This window comes from Triturus cristatus, chromosome 8, assembly GCF_964204655.1.
Source record: "Triturus cristatus chromosome 8, aTriCri1.1, whole genome shotgun sequence".
In the NCBI taxonomy this organism is placed as follows: domain Eukaryota; kingdom Metazoa; phylum Chordata; class Amphibia; order Caudata; family Salamandridae; genus Triturus; species Triturus cristatus.
Window position 1 is genome coordinate 585354225 of NC_140591.1, and position 19495 is coordinate 585373719.

General features: G+C 43.8%; 1 protein-coding gene across 1 annotated transcript in view; it reads left to right on the top strand.

The window, feature by feature from the left end:
- Window positions 1-386: 386 nt before the first annotated feature.
- KLF5 (KLF transcription factor 5) overlaps window positions 387-19495 on the top strand; it is a 36435-nt gene continuing 17326 nt past the window's right edge. Inside the window, exons 1-3 of the mRNA XM_085622004.1 lie at window positions 387-994; window positions 5753-6623; window positions 8381-8440. Of these exons, the coding sequence (XP_085478130.1) occupies window positions 791-994; window positions 5753-6623; window positions 8381-8440 (1135 nt within the window). The 5' untranslated portion in view covers window positions 387-790. The remainder of the gene's footprint in view (window positions 995-5752; window positions 6624-8380; window positions 8441-19495) is intronic.

Consider the following 19495-nt stretch of genomic DNA (forward strand, 5'->3'; position numbering starts at 1 on the left):
AGCTGGCGAAAACAAAAAAGTGAAAAACACAAATAAGTGAAGGGACGAATGAATAATGGAGGGACGCGTAAATGAAAGGAATTAAAAAGGAAATGGGGATATGTAGAAAGAAAAGAGTAAAGGAGGATGTATGAGCAGTCAGAAAAAGAAAGAAGTTATATTAAACCATGCAAACAAAAAGACGGCAACCATAACAGAAGAGTATTAGAGGCAGGTCATACCGCGGGTAGCAGATATGCTTCAGGTGTAGGAGTATGACGACTGGCATTCATCGGTGTTGTAATAACCACACTGTGGTTATTGTAAAGAACGCGCCCCCTCAGCCGAGGCTTTAAGTTATTTATTTTCTAAGGTTGGATCATTAAACCGGTCAAATTGCTACAGCAAAAACTGTCACTTTAAAAATCTGATGGCCTGGGAGCAGACCTGAAGAGTCCCGCACTGACTTTCACGCAGGTGCAGGTCCCGGAGCCCCAGGTCCCAGGACAATTTTACCCGCCTCCTCCGCGCTCTTAAGCGCAGCTCGCAGCGAGCCGGGTGGGGCTGGGGGCGTGGCCATCCGCCTCCTCCTGGATCCACCTCCCCTCCGCCCACTCTCCGTGGCATCCATTGGCGGTAATACCCGTCACTCAACGCCTGCTGCGACCACGCCCGCGATGGCCGGGGAGTTAGGCGGAGGCAGCTCGGCCCAGGCAGGAGACACTCACAGGATCACAGGTACGGAGCGGGAGCGCACGAGCAGCAGCCTGCACCACACCCCGTCCTGCAGCGCGCACAGCCTGCACTTCCCATGGCCACTAGCGCCGTGCTTAGCATGTCCTCCCGGCTGGGCCCGCAGCGTCTCTACCCGGGAATGCAGCAGGAGGAGCCTCCCGTCTTCGCCCAGCTCAAACCAGTGCAGCCTGGTGCCCGCGGGGGCGGCCCGGGTCTCTATGGAGAGGACTCTCTGAAGACCTCTGGAGGCGACCGTCTCCTGCCGGAGGACATGGTGCAGGTAGGTGGCACGCAGCTTTACCGTGGAGGCGCGGGGCAGCGCTGATTCATTTCTTTAGTCGAGTCTTAAAAGTGTCTGCGGATGGCAAGTCCGCGAGCGGAGATGGCCAAGTTGTTGAGGGGCAAATTAGAAAAGAACTTCATTACGGTAGTCAAGGACCTTCGTGTCAAAAATCCGCCAATCATCCCACTCTCCCCTTTAGATTAGATTAGAATAGTGAATCCAGGATACTTCCCTGCCCACCCACCCGCCTGGCACGGCCTCTCCTCCCCCCTCCAGCAGTGCCACTCCCGCTCACAGTTGGGATACTGGTGTTCCAGGTGTGTGCAGTTCCCAGCCCTCCCCAGATACAGTGCTTGCACATAGGTGACCAACACCAACTCTCCGCATCCCAAATACACATAGCTCTGAACAGTAGCAAACGGGTACTAGTACCTGCACTCTTAAACTGCTTCCCCAAGCACTGGCTGTCAAAGGCTGGTTCATCTTGAACTGCAAATTCAGACTAATTTTGAGGAGCGTGGCAACGCGTCCTGCCTCGGAGCAGCTTTGATCGGTCGACTCCCCATGGGAGGGACATTTACAGTCTGTGATAATGTAGCGCTTATATATTCCACGCTGACTTATTTGTGTGGCCTCTAACTTCTGTCCGTGCCTTCTGGCAGGGGAGAGTTGATAGTATCAATGCACACTGTGTACATGCCGCAGCCACTACTCCGATAACCAACCACGCCCATAACAAACTCAAAGCTCCTAGCTGCACAAGCGCCCTTCCCGGAGCAGTCAAAGCAAAACTAACAGAAAGCACCTCTGTACTTAATTTTCAGTGCCGCTGCCGTATTGTTGTGGGATTGGAAACCCCACTGAGCTGCGTTGCTCAGTACTTGCCCTGTCGTGTGGGTGTGGTGATATATTGGCGATATTCAGCAGTGTTGTTTATTTCACGGTGGTGTTTGGTTGGGACTTTGCTGGGAGTTCTGTTGATTTAGTAGTGCTCTATCTATGCTGGTGCCTTATGTAGTGGTATGTGTATGTCTGCGATATATATTCGTAGTATTGGGGATTCGTTTGTGCTGACTTGGCAGTACTGTTGAATTCGTGTGATATTTTGTAGGCTGAGGCTTTTTGCGATACTCCCGCTGCCTTCGTTGTGCTGTGTCTGCCTGTCTGCTGCTGTATTGCGCTTGGGCAGTGTTGAAAGCTGCAGCTGGTCTGCACAACGTGCCCGACAGAATTACCGAGCAACTGGCCGCCGCAGCTCTCACCCACGCACAGCAGTCATGCAGCCCAGAAAAGGCCTAGCCGGGACTTTCAGCGGGGCCCAGAGAGCCACAGGCACACACAACAGCTGGAGGAGCTAAAACCAGCAAACACCCAACCACAGCCTGAACTTTCCACTTCATGCTTTTATATCAACTGGTGCTCATTTAATCCTTATTTTTAGTTATGGCAACATGGCCTGTTGCCGAAACAGTGTGAGTGTGTGTATGTATGTATGTATATATAGAACAAACTGACAAAGTGGACATGTTAAATATTACTCAGTATCTTGAAAAAAATAAAAAAAATGCCGTCAGATATACAGGAGTAAATTGTAATCTTTGGGTGGAGGTTAGCCCTGATATCTAATTTTCTGACAAAGGAGCCTGCTCATTTTTGCACTTCTGCTTGCTGGAGACCTTGCCCTAGGACACCTCACCCGCGCCACCTCCCAACAGGTAACCGAGGCTTTTTAAAAGAATGGTATTCTGGGCAGCGCATTGCTCGAGCTGAAGCGGCCCTCTGCCTCTGCCACCAGCACACTCCGCGTCTGCCAGGCACGCGACGCGTGGGGTGAGTGCTCCGATATTGGGACAACCACCTCAGGTGGCTTGTAAATGTTAAATGTATACCAACCTGCAAGGCGTGTTAGGACCCTTCTTTTCTGAAGAACAAGCGTCAGGTCAGCTGACCAGTGTTTCGTGGGTGGTGTCGGCGGCCTTTTTACATTGCCAGGGGGAATGTAGCGCGTGCCCACTGGAGAGTAGACGATAAATGCTTTGCCGTTGACTGCACCCGCCCTCAGCCTCCCACTAGCTTCTGTCAGTCGGAGCCTGCAGGACTTTGTTTGCAAGGGGCTGCTAAGCATGTGCCGCCGGGTGAAAGAAAGCGCCACTATGCAGCACCCCTCACTTGGTGGTAGCTGGTAAGGGACGTACCGTCAGCTGGACCCCAGGACGCACAGTGACGTAGCAAGCGTGCCACTGGCCCTCGTGCACACTGACAGTATGCCTCCTCCTGCCACTTAGTTGGGTAGTTAAAGACGGCAATAATTTAGGTGTAGTGGCCCCTACCACTCCGGCAATAATTTAGGTGTAGTGGCCCCTTCCACGCCTAGCGCCACGATAACACGATTTTAAAGGGGAAAACAGCAAACGGTCTTGCAAAGCCATGTGTGTATTATTGCAACACGTACCCTTTGTTTGGTTGCTAGTTTTAAATTCCATACGTGTCATACCGTTGTAGATGAAATTCGTTTTTTTGCAGTTTTGTATAGCACGAGCTAAGCCTTATATGCTTTACGTGAGCACCAGATTCCAAAAAGACAGTCCATTTAAAAAAAAAAAAACTTTTTATTTATTTGATCAGCCTCTGTGAAATTGTCATCCCCCCCCCCCAGAATCTCAGGATGCTGAGCAGATACCGGAACTCTTCAACCTTGTCCCCAGGGGCCAAAGTCGGCAGCTCTAGCCGTTAGGCCTTCGCCTCCGTCATTCATAGAAATTATGCCACGAAAAGTTCTAGTGTTGAGAGAGAGAGTAACTAATTGCTTTATACTCTCCATACTGCCGTTTGCAACGTCCATGCCTAGACTTCTCAAAGGCTTTTAAGTGGACAAAGTTCACACACTACCAGCCACACCGCTGATATAAAAAAAAAAAAAAATCGTCACATGCAGGTGCCAATTCACAAAATAATTTGAGTGCAGTATTGTGAATGTGAAACGGCCGAAACACCCACTTCCATATTAGTTAAAGTGCAAACAGAGCACAGTCCTTTCTATGTGTACTAATTGTATATGACTATTCCCATTTCTCACGTGTTCGGGATAATTCCAAAGGCGAGTGCCATAGGAGTACTTATTTACATATTCCAGAGAGCCTTTGTAAATAGCTCTTGTAGTAGCTAGTTTGGAAGTCCCCAAAGCTAATCAGGAGCTCCACTCTTTTGTTTAGTTAAATGTTTTTTTCCGTTCTTTCTGTATTTGCAGACAGCTATCTTTCCCACTTTTGCTACTACAGCAGAAAAGCATGTCGACGGCAACAGAGGCATTTCTCAACGGGGAGAATTCATGGAGGCGGTGCCTTGCGCTAACTAGTGTTTACACCAGGTTTCTCCAGCTGGTAGCTCAGGCGCTACTGGTAGTTCACGCCAGTACCCTAGAAGTAGCTCCCGAAGTGCAACCTGGCTCAGTACTTAATCAGAGGGTCTTCTCTAGTCATATTGAAGATCACTTTGCAAGAAAAAGTAACTTTTACTTTGTGAATGTTAACCCAAAATGGAAATCTGACAGAAAACTATACATTTTGAGAAACTGATCGATGTTTGTGAACTAAAGGATTGAAAATCCAAAACCTATTTAAACTGCCCTGCAAATGAGAGTTGTGGTGATATATAGCTTTTAGCATTTCCTTTGTGTCTGTGGGCACTTACTCCTCTTATGTATATGTCATTAGTCATGTAGAGGCATTTTATTCTGATAAAGCTTTTCCTGACTCTATTAGTAATTGTCTTATGCATCAGGGTGGGTCTTGTTCTATGGTATCAGATTTTGATTCTCATCCAACTAAAATATTGAATCCAGAATATAGTAGACCACAGTGTGTTGAAGGTAAGTAGTTTTTTTTTTTTTACGTTCTTAATTCCACATCTCTCTTGAACGTGTATATCTTCAAGGTAGGTAGATGTAGAGTTTAGAACAGTAAATCAATACTTTCCCATATATATTCCTTCATGATTTTGTATCAGTCAATATTGTGACATACATCTGGTGGCAACTACTAGTAATTCTGCAAGGTGTGGCCACTATTGTGCCTGTCTCTGACATGCTCACTACTTCAACAATTGTTAAAGTCGTTGGTAGCTCAGGGCACTTTTCTGCAATCATGAGTTGCTCTTGTTATTGGAAAGGTTGGAGACCCCTGGTTTGCACATTTAAAGGATACAAAGTGGAGATCAACATACATCTATGTATGCTAGACTTGGTAGAATACAATGCTGCCAAATTCAATCTTCAGAGGTGTTTTCCATGGTAAAGTTTGTTAAAATAATTCCCTTTCAGGTACAGTAACAAAGGCTGAATATAAGTTGACCGACGTCCTCTGTGAGCCAATCTTGATAATTAGCAGCAGTTTGATAGTTATTTGCATTGCTGTTTGTATGCAAGTGTATTTAAGTAGTTAAGACGGTGTGATTGGGGCACACTGAAGGAACACGTTTGTGTGTTAGTACGCTGAAGGCCTGTTTCTGTCTAAGCGTTTGGTTTTTGCCAGTGAGTGACACTCACCTACTCATATGGATCAGGCCAGATTTGATAAACCAACTTGCTTTTCACATGTGTGAAATTGATGAAACCTTGTATTTTTTCTGGTTGTGTTTGGGACGTTCAAGTTTCTCTGCCAGCGTTATGCTGGGGATAAAATCTGTTTTGTTGTCGTAATGACTGTCTTCCAGTTGTAATCGAACAAAAATGCCTGCTTCTCTCTCCTTGCTATTCAGACCCGATGTGAAATGGAGAAGTATTTGTTACCCCACCCTCCCCCGACACCGGTAATGTTGGAACAGAAGAAGTATCGACGGGACAGTGCCTCAGGCATAGACCAGTTCTTCGGCGACGGCGATGGACTACCTTACAGCATCAACATGAATGTCTTCCTACCTGACATCACCCACTTGAGAACTGGCCTCTACAAACCACAGAGGCCTCCAGTGACCCATATCAAGACGGAACCGGATGTCATTTTCAGCCAGCAGAATGACACAGTCCCCACCCAGGCGCTGCCAGAGTTCACTAGTATATTTAGCCCCCACCAGAATGTTGATGTCAACAGCGTGTTTATCAAGCAGGAGCTCCCCTCCCCGGAGCTTCACCTCCCCATGAATGGTCAGCAGGGCCAGCTCTATCAGCTCCTGAGCTCCCCTGACATGGACATGTCCAACCCGGTCTCTCAAGCTGCCGCAATGAACACTCTTAACAATGTAACCATGTCTGCCTCCATGGCAGAGTACAGCAACACGCTCAGCCCGCCAGTCCCACAGCAACCTGCAATGAAACATTTCCAGGGAATGCCTCCCTGTCCGTACACTATGTCCACCCAATTCCTCCAGCAGCCGCAGCAGGAGGGCACCTATTTCCCTCCTTCACCCCCTAGCTCTGAGCCTGGCAGCCCAGAAAGACAAGCTGAGCTCTTGCAGAACTTAAATCCACCCCCATCCTATGCGGCTACCATTGCATCTAAGATGGCCATTCACAATCCCTCGTTACCAGCGGCCTTGTCTGTTCCTTCCCAACCGATGCAGCCTATCAAGTACAACCGGCGGAGCAACCCCGACCTAGAAAAGAGACGGATACATTACTGCGACTATCCAGGTGAGATTGTGGTGCTGCAGTGATGATTTTTAGGCCTGAAATGCTTGGGGCAAGTCGGTGACAAATAAATCTAGCAATATGTGTCCAAGACTAGGCCTGCAAAGGAAGGAAGGAGAGAAGAGAAGTACCACAATAATGGTGTTTCGGGCAATTATGGTTTTGATGGGCACAATTCTGTATTTTGACTAGTGTCACTAGAATACCACTGACCACCTCAATACAAATCCAGACCAGCTTTTTAGTTGTCACAAATCCTCATGATACTATCGGCATGTAATGGATCTGAATATGGGGGCTATCTGTGTGTTGATAGGTTATACTGACTAGCTCACATGAAAATCGATTGACAAAAGCATTTACAAATACGGGGGCTAGTATCACAGGAGTACTCTTTATATCCCTGTGAACTGCCCTAAACTTCCATCTCACTAGCTGTAAACCTGCAAAGAGGGCAACGTCCTTCCGATTTGTACTAACTGTGTATGAGTATTCCAGTTTTATTCCCATTTTTGAGGGCCGATTCAGAAAGGCATACAAGAGTACCTAGAAGAGTTCTGTACCTACTTAAAATGCAGAAGGATAATTTTGATGTTAGAAGCTCACAATGACGTTTATAGTGATGTGTGCTGCATAATTCAACATTGGCTTATACAGTTGTGAAGAAAACTACAAGCCTCACTCCCACTCACCAGATTTGTCATGCACTATCTTGATTGCATCACATTTTGTAGTTTGTGTACACAAAACAATGTGAAGCGTAACTGGTTCTAGCAACAGCTACTCAAGACCCATGTACAGTTGTTAGATACAGCAGTAAATGTCACTATCCGTCTCTTAGGCAGCATAGCTTAATTAAGGCTAATGTTTTGTGGTGGGAACCTAATGGAGACAGCGGCTTACATACCACAGTTTGTGCCCTAGGGTAAGGACCATCTCCTTTCTGTACACACAAATTATGAGCAGGTGCAAATGGCTAGTATTTTTTTTTTTTTTGGAACACCTGTTGTTGGACCCACCACATTAGGAAATATTTGTATGTTCTTTTCTGTACTTGAATAATCAGCACCTTCTGTGAGTTTGCAGTCTTTTTATTTTTTTTCTCTTTTCTTTATTTATTTGAGTGGTGTCCACTCACCCAGCATTAAAATAATTTTGATGCTTCCCAACTTCTTTTAAAGTAACTAGTTCCTGCAAACAAATACCATCCTTGTTTGTTATAGTTCTTTGTTGCCTACACTGTAAAGCAGCTGGTTGACGGTTCTAAATCTTAGATCAAATCCTGGTCCTCGCATTTGCCGGTTTAATGGCAAACCCTATAGTATAACCACTGTGACCTTCGGTGTTTTGGTTTTGCATGTTGGGCCTGTAAGTGGAAGTTTGTGGGTTTTCTCAACCCAAAAAATATTGGACTGTGTAGGGCAAATGAGTGACCAGGAATATTAATTACAGGAGAATCATGTGAGAGCTACTTTTAGAATTCATCGATACGTTTGTAGAATGAAACTTCTGAATAATCTTGGTATGATCTCATTAACTGCAACAGAGCATTTTCTTAAACGTTGGTTAACGTGTTTTTTGAGGTGTGAGGCTGTAAGCTTGTAGGAATAAACTTCTGGAAAATCTTGACATGACCTAATCGACTGTAATTCAGCATATTCTTAAAAGTTGGCGAACGTGTTCTTTTGTTTGTTAGTCCTCCGTGTGCTTTTCACCCCTTTTTTCATGTTTCTAATTTTCTTTCCCTTCTTTGTTTTCAGGATGCACAAAAGTCTACACAAAGTCATCTCACTTAAAAGCTCACCTGAGAACACACACTGGTATGTACTTTTCATTGGCTCCCTCCTGGAGTTCTTTAAATATCACCAGGGATGAAGCTGCGCTTCTATGGTTGGAGCTGTTCTTTTATCTTCGTGTTTCCCCTTTTCCGACTGATCATTAATGGCCTAATTTCGCAGAATGGGCTTTGTAGCTGGTGACAGTTTCGTTAAATCACCTGGGCACTTTGCACTGGAGAGTAATCCCTCTCATTTATCTTGAGGACATTTCTGTTTGGCGTTGCTTTGTGGGGCTTCAGAACTGTTAAGGCAGAGTGAGGGTGGTTGATTTCTGGAGATGGTGTTGTACACACAGCATGTGTTATTACCACTGCAGCACTGACATGTTGTTTCTGCTGGGCTATTGAGGCACTAATGCTGTTTGGATAGTAAGCCAAAGCTGAGGAACTATTGTGTGCAGAGAGAGTATCGGTTTGTCGAGGCTTTACCTGGGAAGGTTGGCTGCCCTCCTCCAACAATGGCCCCCCTCCTCCATGCTCAGATAGTATTGAAACAAAACAGAGTTTCAGAAAGTCCAGGTTAAACTACAGCCCACAGAATTCTATTTTTTCCACTCTATATACCATGTAAAACAGGTTAACCTTTTTAGGTGTGACATGCACTAATTATTTAGTGGATTTCCTTTTAATGTATCAAAATATATTTTCTTTTTTTTTGTCTTTGTTTGTCGTTTTCAGTTATTCAGTTTGGCACCTAGGATTTCCATTGGTATTTTATATTTGCACTGCCCCATGTTTGAAGCCTATATGTACTGCAGTGGAAAAGGGAGAGTGGGTGGGTGTTGTGTATGTGTATACATGACTTGCTGTGCCTAAGAAGGACCTCAAACAAGTGTGCTAGCTTAATTAGGACAGGACTTGTTTTTTCTTGAACCAGCCGAAAGGGACACAGCGCATTGGAGCAGAAACCAAAAAGGTGCCCTTTAAATAGTTTTTCAGAAATGACATTTTTTTTATATGGATGTACTGCTTTTTTTTTTTTTTCTCCCCGAACTCTGCCAACCTTCACATAGCCTCCAGAAAATTACATATTGATGCACATGTTAAGTTTTGCGACCATTGATCAAGGATTCCATACATTAAAAACACATTTAAAACTTGCTTTTCAGTTCCAGTTTTAGCACTTATAGAATGCAGAATACTCCAAAGCTGCCCTAAAAAGTTAAGTACAAAACTGCATCACATTTAAAAACACTCGAAGCATTTCTACACCTTAGTTGATCTATAGACGCAAAGAGAAGTAATGTGTTGTGGATATTATTTTGAAAATTGAGCTGGCTGTTGGCTAGAACAGTAGAATTTAGAACGGCAGCCTTTTTTTTTATTTTTAAAAGTTTCCTGGATTTTGTGAGGAAATCCTCTAGCTGCTGCCCTCAGTGCCCACATGGCATGTGCCGTATGAGTGCAGTGTAATATGAGTGGTGTGTAAAGGACTGGGTCTTCGGCCATCCACACTGTTGAGAGTTCCTACTTACAGTTCATGGCATTGTCTTCAGGTGTGCTATTTGCATTTTATTTTAATTAAAAAATTTTTTTTTTTTTACTATTCTGCGCAGATTTGGAAAACTGGCCAATGTCACAAGCAATCTTAAAAAAAATATTTTTCCTATTGACCCGTCCGCTTAATGATACTTACAGAGAATCTATAGAAAAGCAAACCAGTTGTGATTCTCCCTTAGTACTGGAGCATATTATGCCGCGGTCCGAATTTTCAAAAGTATATTTGCCTGTAACAAGAGCCCATAATGTGCATCATCCTTTTGAATGTTTGGAGTGGAACAACCTATCCTATTACTTGGAATCCACTCTGTAACTCTTCGTACATGCCCTATTGCTGCAGCCTCCACAACACTATTGAGGCCCAACTATGAAAAGCTATGGTTGATTTCCAAAACTCTTGCAAACCACTCAACATATATAAAGGTTTTTCATGTCAGCCCAAACAGCTATTGGCTTGTTTTGTCAGCCTTCGTCTGTTGTTACTTTGAGGAAGTGTCCTTTACATTTTGGATCAGGCTAGTGCAGTATTTCTCTAACTGTTAGCTATTTGCTCTTGGGTGTTTCAGTCCACTTGCTTAAAGAATGCTTCCAGTGCAGTGAAGAGGCAGTCCATACACTTCCAAAAGCAGTGCATTGTTCTAGGGAGCAGTAGCTGCGGTGAGAGCTGAAGTGCACTGCAGCTGCGGTTTACTGTTCCGCAACCTGTGGCTCCAGTTGGCTGACAGGAATGGTGGTTTGGGTGTAACTGTGGCAGTGGAGGGCTCAGTATGGGCCGTGAATGCCCTACCTCCATCTCCAGGGAAAGCATCAGCTTGGTGACCCCACCCTAACTGCTCTGCAGCCCAGCTTCTTCTAAACCGGCGTAAGCCGTGCACAGAACTCCTATGCGTGATATGTAGAAGTGTGTGTTGCGCAATAATATAGTATTGTGCCAATACTAAAAATTATTATGGTTGTCCAGCTGTGAAAGTTAAAGAAATGCTTTGGCCACTGAGAAAGAGAAGCCAACTGTTCAAAATGGCTGCTTCCCTCCCTGCTGTACAGTGTGATCCCTAATGGTAGTCTGCGAATATCCGCTGTCTGCTTTGCTGCTACATTATATGTACTTCCAGTCTGTGCTGTGTGTTTCAAGCCGCTTTGCTATTGCAGCGGCGGAGTATATGGTGTCAACAGGTGAGCGTTTTGGAGGGTATTTCACAATATACCTCCCACGCATCATTCAAAAAAGAGGCACTTTGAGATGTAAGCCAGACTTCTTGGCTTTGACACTCAATGGTTTGCTTTCAAAGGACCTGGAGATGATGTGCGGTGGCGGAGCGCACGCATTTGTGCTAATTTCATTACGCCCCTTTGAGACCGTGAACAGTGCTGGGTAATATCCATTAGATTCCTTGTATGCACTCACCTTGGGGGGCCCTTAAGTCGTGTGATGGCTAATGTAATTGAAATGTATGTGTGAGTGTATGTGTGTGTGTGTGTGTGTGTGTGTATATATATATTTGTATGTATATATATATATATTTTTTATATATACACACCTCAGAGTGTGCTGAGGCAGGTGTGTGTTTATAATCGCCAGTAAATTGTACAATGGATTGTTTTCCACTGCTCCTTACGTGCAGGGCATGCCGACTCTTTTAGAAAATATGCGAGTGTAAAAGCATGGAAGGAATGCACTTTGAGGAAATCATGCTATGCAATTTATCCGCTAAAAAAGACGGGCCCCTGGGAATCGGGGAGGTTGTCCCCTTTATTCTGCAGCACAGCAAACCCCGTTTTGGGGAAAGTGTAGCCGACGGTGCCCGTCTTTCATACCCTCATTTCCAAAGGCCTACACGTTGCAGGTGTAAACAGGCGGCAGTTGTAGCGGCAAAGGCCGAGCCGTGTTGTGCGCCCTGCACGGCACTATCTCGCCCGGGCTTCAAAGAAAGACACAACAAAACTTAGCTAACATAAGCAATGATCTAACCGTGCGCTGCCCCGTCGCCATGGAGACCGGGCCGTGCATTCGGCAGTTTGAATGGATTGTTGGATTTGTGTAAAGCAACAGAATATCTCGAGGCTATATGTTACTATGGAAATTTCATTTTGATAAATGAGCCGGTTATCTCTGTAACAGCCCCAGTAAAATATGAATAGGAATTGAACAAAGGTCACATCGGCGCACTGTGAATAGAGTCGGCCCTGCTGTAAAGTGGTAAATATCCCGGCTTTGAAACGGGCACGCCATTATGGCTTTCCATTTACTGTGCCGCGCTCACGGAAACCTGGCTTTATTGCGTGCAGCCGGGATCCCTTTCAAGTCCAAGAAACTCAAAGTAACTTTGTAGACGCCAGCACAGATTGTAAAAATAACGTCAAGGCAGGAATATGGATTTATATTTCATTGTTTTTCATTTTTTGTAAAGCTATCCCTGTCTCTTACTTCACGGCCGTGTTGATGATATCTGTTGCGTGGGGTCCACTGCACCACGTAGTGTTTGTTGTTTAATCCTAAAATAGGAGTTTAACCACATGGTACTCCGAACTTTGGGCTTGCTGCATCTGGTGCAACCCGCTATTTTGGAAGCACTGCGCTTTTCTCTCTGGTTTGTCAGAAAACGTGAATGTCTATTTACCACTACTCCAAGCAGGCTCCTTTAACCAGGCGAGAGGCATCCCCATGCCTCAGAGCAAATAGGTTCAGACTAAATCAGCCTTTCTCCCGTGCCGGGTTGTCTCCAGCCAGTATTGGGGGTGGTGGTGTGTGTCCCATCCACAAGATGTCAGATCTGCCTCAGAAAACGCCACAGAGCAAACACTGCCTCAAAGGTTTGCCGAACACAGGTGGGTGTGGAAAACAACAAGACCAGGAATCCTGCAGGTCCTGTTTCCTGCAGCCACCTTTGGAATACCCAGTGGAACGTGATGCCACTGAGTCTTGCAACGATGACCCTTGACCTTTCAGGAATGGGCCTAAGGCCTTGTGGCTTGTTGCAGGCTCCTCATTCTTATAGCACAGTAACCCATGCACTGCTCTGCCTCCACACACAAGTTATAGGGATAATATTTTTCAAACAAATAAATATTTTAATTTTTTATTGAAGGGAAATGCTTGCAAATGTATTACATTAACAATTCAAACCCTTTGTATTTTGGAGCGATTTTCTGGTTCTGAACCATAGGTTAAATCGCATTGGTGTAGCACTGGGTTACCTTTGAGGTGCAACATGAGTAGCAAAACCAGCCTTTTCGTTTAAGCATCGCAAGCGGCGGAAAGAACACTAGGATATTAGATCAGGGTGGTGCCTCGGGGATTGATGGGACTTCTGTTTGTAGCCTTTTTATGTTTTGTTTACATCTGTTTTTATTGTTGCAAAGGTGAATCGAATCGAGCGTACATTCCGAGAGAACATCTCTCTAATTTGCGTTATAAGAATACAACTTTTTAAAATCCTATTAAGAAGGTCAAAAAGTAAGCATAAACAAACACCCTCCCACCCGACCCCACCCCACCACATGGATGCAGTTCTCTTCTATGGAGGTGGGGCCTGGACAGGGAAGTTGCGCTTCCACTCTTTACATCTGGGAATTCCTTGTACATTTGAGAGCCTGTTCTAGGGATGTGGGTTAGCATTTGTTGGTTAAAATTGTCATTGACAAATGGGGGTCGGGAGATAATTAAAAGCATTATGTACTACACAAAGACCTAAATCTCACCTTCTAGGTGAAAGGCCTAAATCTCACCTTCTAGGTGACTGGCAACCAAAGCGGGCATCACAGGCTTTGTGTAATGTGATCTTGACGCCTAGTGTGGGTCAGCGACCGGGCAGCCATGTTCTGAATACGTTGCCTTCAGGCGGTCAAACAGGACCGTGGCCGAGTTATGGGCTACTACTATAAACGGACTGAGATTGCCCAGTACAAAGTATCCATATGCCTGACCTCCAGTGGCTCTTTAGGGCTGGTGAAGAATCCGTCTCATGCTTTGCAAGCCATATGGCGGTGGAAGACTGCCACTGTCAGTCCAGACCTCTTTTGTTCCAACTACAAACCACATGTAGTTTTGCGTCTCTTGAAGCGTTTGACTCTTGCATACTTCCGGTATTGACTGTTAAACCTTGACAGTATGAAAAGCCATTTGTTTTATTTCCATAATGTCCCAGGAAGATGATCCTAAAAGCAATGTTAAGTCATATTAAACGTTTTTTCAAGGAACTAAATTTACTTTACATTTTTGGAGGTATTACTGGAGAAGTGAACTGGTGCCAACTTTGCAAGTAACCAAGCCTTAAAATGGGCGCTGATATTAATCCTGCTTGTTAAAGTTTCATATCTCGGTGCCTAGGGCCACTCATAATGACCGACTGTGTAACATGATACACTTTAAGACTCGACATTACTAATTTCAATATATGCACAAACTTCAAAGGCATTGGCATTAAACTTAGAAGGAAAAGGTCCTATTTACCTGCAGAAGCTGACACATCAAAACAGCCACACTCGAGATCTTCAAACTAGGTCAGACCCATTAGATTAATCTGTGTTCTTTCAAGTGATCTAGAGCAGATCTCTGAATGTTCAAGGTCTGAGACTCCAGTGCACCCTCAAACCAAGTCCTGGAGCCGAACCCCACCACATAAAGCTAAAGAAACTCCAGTAGACGCATCTTTTCAGGCTCACCGGTTGATTCAACACAGCTGGCAGAGAGCCGAAGTTGCTGAAGGCAACTTGCAGTGTTGCACAAAACTCAACAATAAATATATAATTATTGGTAGAGAGAGTGGCGCACATTTGACAATAAGATACAATCTACAGTTGTTGCAAGACATAATTGTAAGGTAAATATACAACTAAGTTGTTCTGATTCACACTGTTGCCGTCTCTCTTGGTCACTTACCAATGCACAATCCAGGTAATATAGACCTTGAATCCACATTTAGGTATGTGTAGTGTGTGTGTGTGTGTGTGTGTGTGTGTGTGTATATGTATGTATATATATGTATGTGTATATATATATATATATATAATTTTTTTTTTTTTTTTTTCTCTCCAAGGTGTACACATTGCATAGATTTGGTTTACTTTTCGATTCTCATTACTTTGACAGTGTAAAAGTCATGGAATTACAACGGGGCACAGTTGTAGAGTGGTGACAACTTGTTTGTTACGATGTAGACAGCCACGCTCGAACCTCGTCGCCGAAATATGTTCCAATCTAGAAAGTAGCGAGATGTATAGATGAAACAATTCAGATGCTTTATTTTTCAATGCACACGACTCTGGCAAGCATCTCGAAGTTGGTAACTAACTGCTTCGCTCGAAATGTTCACATTACATTGTACATTAGAACACAACATTGTTGTAACCCCCTTCTAACAGCCCCTTACTGTAAAAAAAAAATACACTTGTAATCCCAAAAAATAGTGTGAGGGGAGGGCATGCTAGGTGAAGATCGTGGATGCTGTCGAGTTCTGCAGATAGTTGAAATGCTGTCTTGCTGAACGAGATTCACATACTTTTGAATCCAGACATATTTTCTTATTTTAGTGCAGATAATTCAAATCCTCCCTTGCTCGCAATCCACTTGTATACATTAACAAAATAAGCTCCCTCTAGCTGTCTGAATTTAACTCCACTTGTGACAATCTGTCTCTTTTCGCTTTCCTCATTCTCTCTGTACATTCCGAAGACACACATTTTACTAAAGAAGTGCTCTAGGGTTCTGTGGCGCAAGTCGTATGTGTTGAACATGGTGGTACTGAATCATGTTTCATCACTCATCGGGATAGGGTCTACAAAAGCTTCCTTCTGTGAGGAACAGCCTGTACTCTGTCAGGAAATGAAATGATGTAATGGTTGTCAATGTCCGTTTTTATAAAGCATTTTCCATTAACATTCTGGATTATCTAGTTTCCAGACTTTGACAACTTTTGCAGAAAAGGACGTAGATAAAAAAAAAAAAATAGATCCAAAGATATTGTGATTTCGACAGGATACCACACTTCTCTAGTGAGGAATCGGGGACTACAGTTTATGAATCCCCGAGTCCACATGCTCCAATTATCCGCAAACCACAGATTATCCCTAATCTGTTTTTCTTTTTTCTTTTTTTCACTCTCCTAGTCTGATTTCCCACTATAAAGAGTTGTGCCCAGTTTGATCGATAGGGTAGTCTATAAATTCAGTATTGAATCTTTGTGTAGCTTTGCTCGAGCCGTTTACCACGTATTTAGTAGCAGATTGTAGCCCCGAACTCGTATGACAGGAACTTCAAACCGTCCTGGCAGAAAAAAATGTCTGTTTGGTTTATTTCCTGGGAGTCACAAATTGTCGAAAATTCAGTTATTTGTAAACATTTGGAATACCCTGGTAAGTGCAAGCGCCCAAAGTCCTGATCTGCCTCTCGAAGCGCTGTCTTTTAAGTATTTTGTTTCTAGTGTACTGAGCATGGACAAACTGTAAATCCAGTTAATATGCACAATGAGAAACTGTGGGAATCCAACAAGCTATCCACCTTCAGTTCACGGGCATGCATAGTCAAGCTGTACTTGTGTAGAAAATAACCTACTTATTTATAGAAACCGTAGCACTTCTTGAAGGCTGTTCCAATCTGTGTGGCAATGTTTGCTCCAGGAGTGTTTCAGCTTTTTTTTTAAACTCTTATTTGGATATCGGAGTTATTTTGGGAATCTGTAGAGGGGAATTCACCCAAACCACAGGGTTGTTGCTGTAGGCTTGCTACCCATGGAAACACAAACATTTATAATCTTTAAAGTAGAATAGGGTGGATGAAGCGGTCTACAAAAGGAAGGCTCCATGTAATGAAAGATACAATGCATGCAATTTTAAGCAAGCTTCTAATATCTGATTTTCTGCCTTTAGGCGAGGATTGCAGACTCGTCTGTCTGGTTGAACCCGCTCTTTAATGGCGGCTCTGGAGCTGCATTTTCTTGCTAATCTTGGGGTTTTTGGAAAATGCCATTAAAGCACCTGTTTGCGATGACCCTCCTCAGTCTGTCAATTGAAAAGAAATAGTGCCCCAGGTGAAGTTTGTCTCCACCAAGAAGTCCAAACAGACATGCAAGGATTTTCTTTGTGCTCGAAAATCCCTAGACTTTTCAGTGTGTTTATTTAGTGTATTTCGCCTCCCTAAAGAGCTTTTGAGTGAGTTTAATTGGTTTTCAACTCAGAGCAAACGTACAAGGGGAGATGTTGTTACTGATGGCTGGATATAGCAAAAGTGTTGTCTCCACATGAATAACCCCACAGGCTTGTTTGTCTAGGCCATGCATCTCGAGCTCCAGGGCTTAATCCGTGTCAACCAAGATGGGAAAGGTGATATGCAAATGTTCCCTGGAGATGATCATTTAAGACGGTCTTATTCGTTGTTGGTGGGGTTGTGGGTACTTAGTATTAACAGACACAGCGTTCAGTCCTTTGGGCTGGTTATAGAAAAGTGCAAACATCATATTTGCAAAATCTTTCCCTATATGGCACTGCTCTTACTAGAAATTTCCCATTGGCTGCTATGAAGTTCTACTGTTTTGTTCCTATATAGCAACTCTTACAGAAATCCTAGAAGACTGGTCTATAAGACTCTTAGCATAGCCTTCTCATACTTTTCAATGGCTTTCTCTGCCTTTCTGAAAGAAACCTGTGCAAACCCGCTGGGAGTAGTAAGGAAAACAAGAGATGTTATGAAAGAAGAAAAAACGAAGCAATTGTTATTTATTGGTACTTGGCAGCACATATTTTTAAATAACTGTACAATCTTGATTTTTCATTTTGTGCATTTGATGGCTCGAAGTTTGAGAGGGATGGTCGAAAAGGTGGATAGATGAAACAATTGATATTAATCGTTCTTACTTGTGAGAACTTGTGTTCAGAGAAAATATGAAGGGAACATAGGATAAAATGTTTGAGCTCCCTTTGGGACGAATTACTGGTGTGGATTTTGTATCGGTGGGTTCAAATTAATCGATTTTTAAAGAAGAGGGGCTTTCAACCTGCTAGGCGGTATTCCACAAAAACAGTTTACAGGCACTCAGTGCCCTGGCTAATCGCCACATAGCATAGGTCACTGCTGTTTGCTGAAGGCTTTAATGGTGGCAGTTAACTTGCAATCACTTCTATTAAACCACCAACCGGCTTTTGCTTTGATCTTTACATGTTAGTTCCCTAAACCTACCCCATATCTTTTCTAGCCACCCTGGCGCCATGGTTTATTACTATGCGAATTCATCTATTTTGTTACGTGGGCATTTTCTCCCTCCCCCACTTGCCCAAGTAGTTTAACTTAAACAAAAAGAGGGCCAGCCAATACATGGGCTCACCTACCTAGTGCTACTCTTTCACATATATTCTGGGGGTGGTACACATGACATCACATGCTATTTGACCCACAGTACGGGCTGGTACACTTTTTCAAAAAATATTTTTGATAATGAAGACACCCCATGTTTACACAGGGAGCTTTCACTATAATGAAAAACAGACTGATGCTAAAATCCTAGTTATGCAAAAAAACAAGAGTATTCAAATTGATGTAATCAAGCCGTTAAGCATAGCTACCAATCGAGGGTCACCATTAACAAAATAGTGGTGCTACTAAAAAGTCTTGTACTTTAGTGGCCTCTAATTTGTCACTGGATGTTGGAAACCTGAAATACTCAGCGGAGCCATTTTTTCTTTGAGCTCCCTTTGATTCTTGCATGCAGAAAGCCCTGGCTGCATCTAGTGTGAAGCTTTAATGTTGGCAGTTCGAATGCCCTGCCAGCATGATGCTTTTAAAGACCATGCCTACCCCACCCACATTACATTGACATACCTATTCTGTTATTCTAACAACCTGCATTTATGGGTGGAAAGAGGGCGGGGAATTAATTGTGCTTTCCTTTATTTAAAATGTAAAGCAATTTCTTGTTTCAGATGATGTAACTTGGAAATAAACCAAGGATTTCCAATGCTTGATTTCATACAGTATGATTTTACATGACCAGCTTCCTAACCATGGCCCACCCAAGTTCGTATGCATGCACACTCCCTAGATCTTGGATCTCAATTTCAGGGAGGCTGTTTCTTGGTGATATTTAATGTCTCGGCCCTGATCCTTTATCGACCTTGCACAAAAAAAGTGTTTTTTTTTTTTAATTGATGCTTTCAGTAGTTATCAATTCTAGCAAGATTTGGGGTCTGTATCGAGATCATTTAGATCTCTCGCCACGCTTTAACACCCCCCCCCCCCCCCCCCCTACTCCCCGAGTTAAGGGAGCCCTGGACCAGGTGTGTATCTGATCTGTGTAGGCTTAATCAGCTCATGAATGCCTGATGTATTGCTTCAAACTTTTATCATTTCGTAGCTACATGTTGTGACCACCAGCAAAAGTATTTTTATAGATAACAGCTCCTAGCTGTGCCAGTGGTGCAGGGTGGCTGTTGAAAACTCAAATGGGTTAAATATAATGTGTTCAGCTACGCATTGAGCTGTATCATAAAGTTGCCGGTTATGACTTAGTAATGTATATGAGAGCATTGGAATGTTGAGCGCTCCATTGAA